The following is a 259-nucleotide window of genomic DNA, read 5'->3' as shown; positions in this document are numbered from 1 at the left end:
TGGGCGCAATACATGTGGCAGCTAATGTGGGATATGATCAGTAATGTACTGAGAGAAGAGATATTAGATAACACTGTTTGAAATTCTTTAAGTTAAGTTGTTTTGTCAAAATGAGTTCTGAGAATCTGCATAGAGATGAAACAGGTGTAGATGAGAAGGAAGGTAAGAAAGATACTGTGGCAGAAATGCATGTCTTACAGAATGAAGTGAATGAATTAAACTTAAGTCTAAACAATGTGTACGCTTTTATGGCAGAACT

General features: G+C 35.5%; 1 protein-coding gene across 1 annotated transcript in view; it reads left to right on the top strand.

Moving 5' to 3' along the window:
- Nucleotides 1-6: 6 nt before the first annotated feature.
- The window catches only part of LOC119585062, a gene marked incomplete in the record, with an annotated part of 1,262 nt that continues 1,009 nt past the window's right edge, over nt 7-259 (top strand). Inside the window, 1 exon segment of the mRNA XM_037933679.1 lies at nt 7-259. Coding sequence (XP_037789607.1) covers nt 111-259 — 149 coding nt within the window.

This window comes from Penaeus monodon, chromosome 19, assembly GCF_015228065.2.
Source record: "Penaeus monodon isolate SGIC_2016 chromosome 19, NSTDA_Pmon_1, whole genome shotgun sequence".
Lineage (NCBI taxonomy): Eukaryota > Metazoa > Arthropoda > Malacostraca > Decapoda > Penaeidae > Penaeus > Penaeus monodon.
This window is presented reverse-complemented; position numbering and strand designations above follow the sequence as displayed.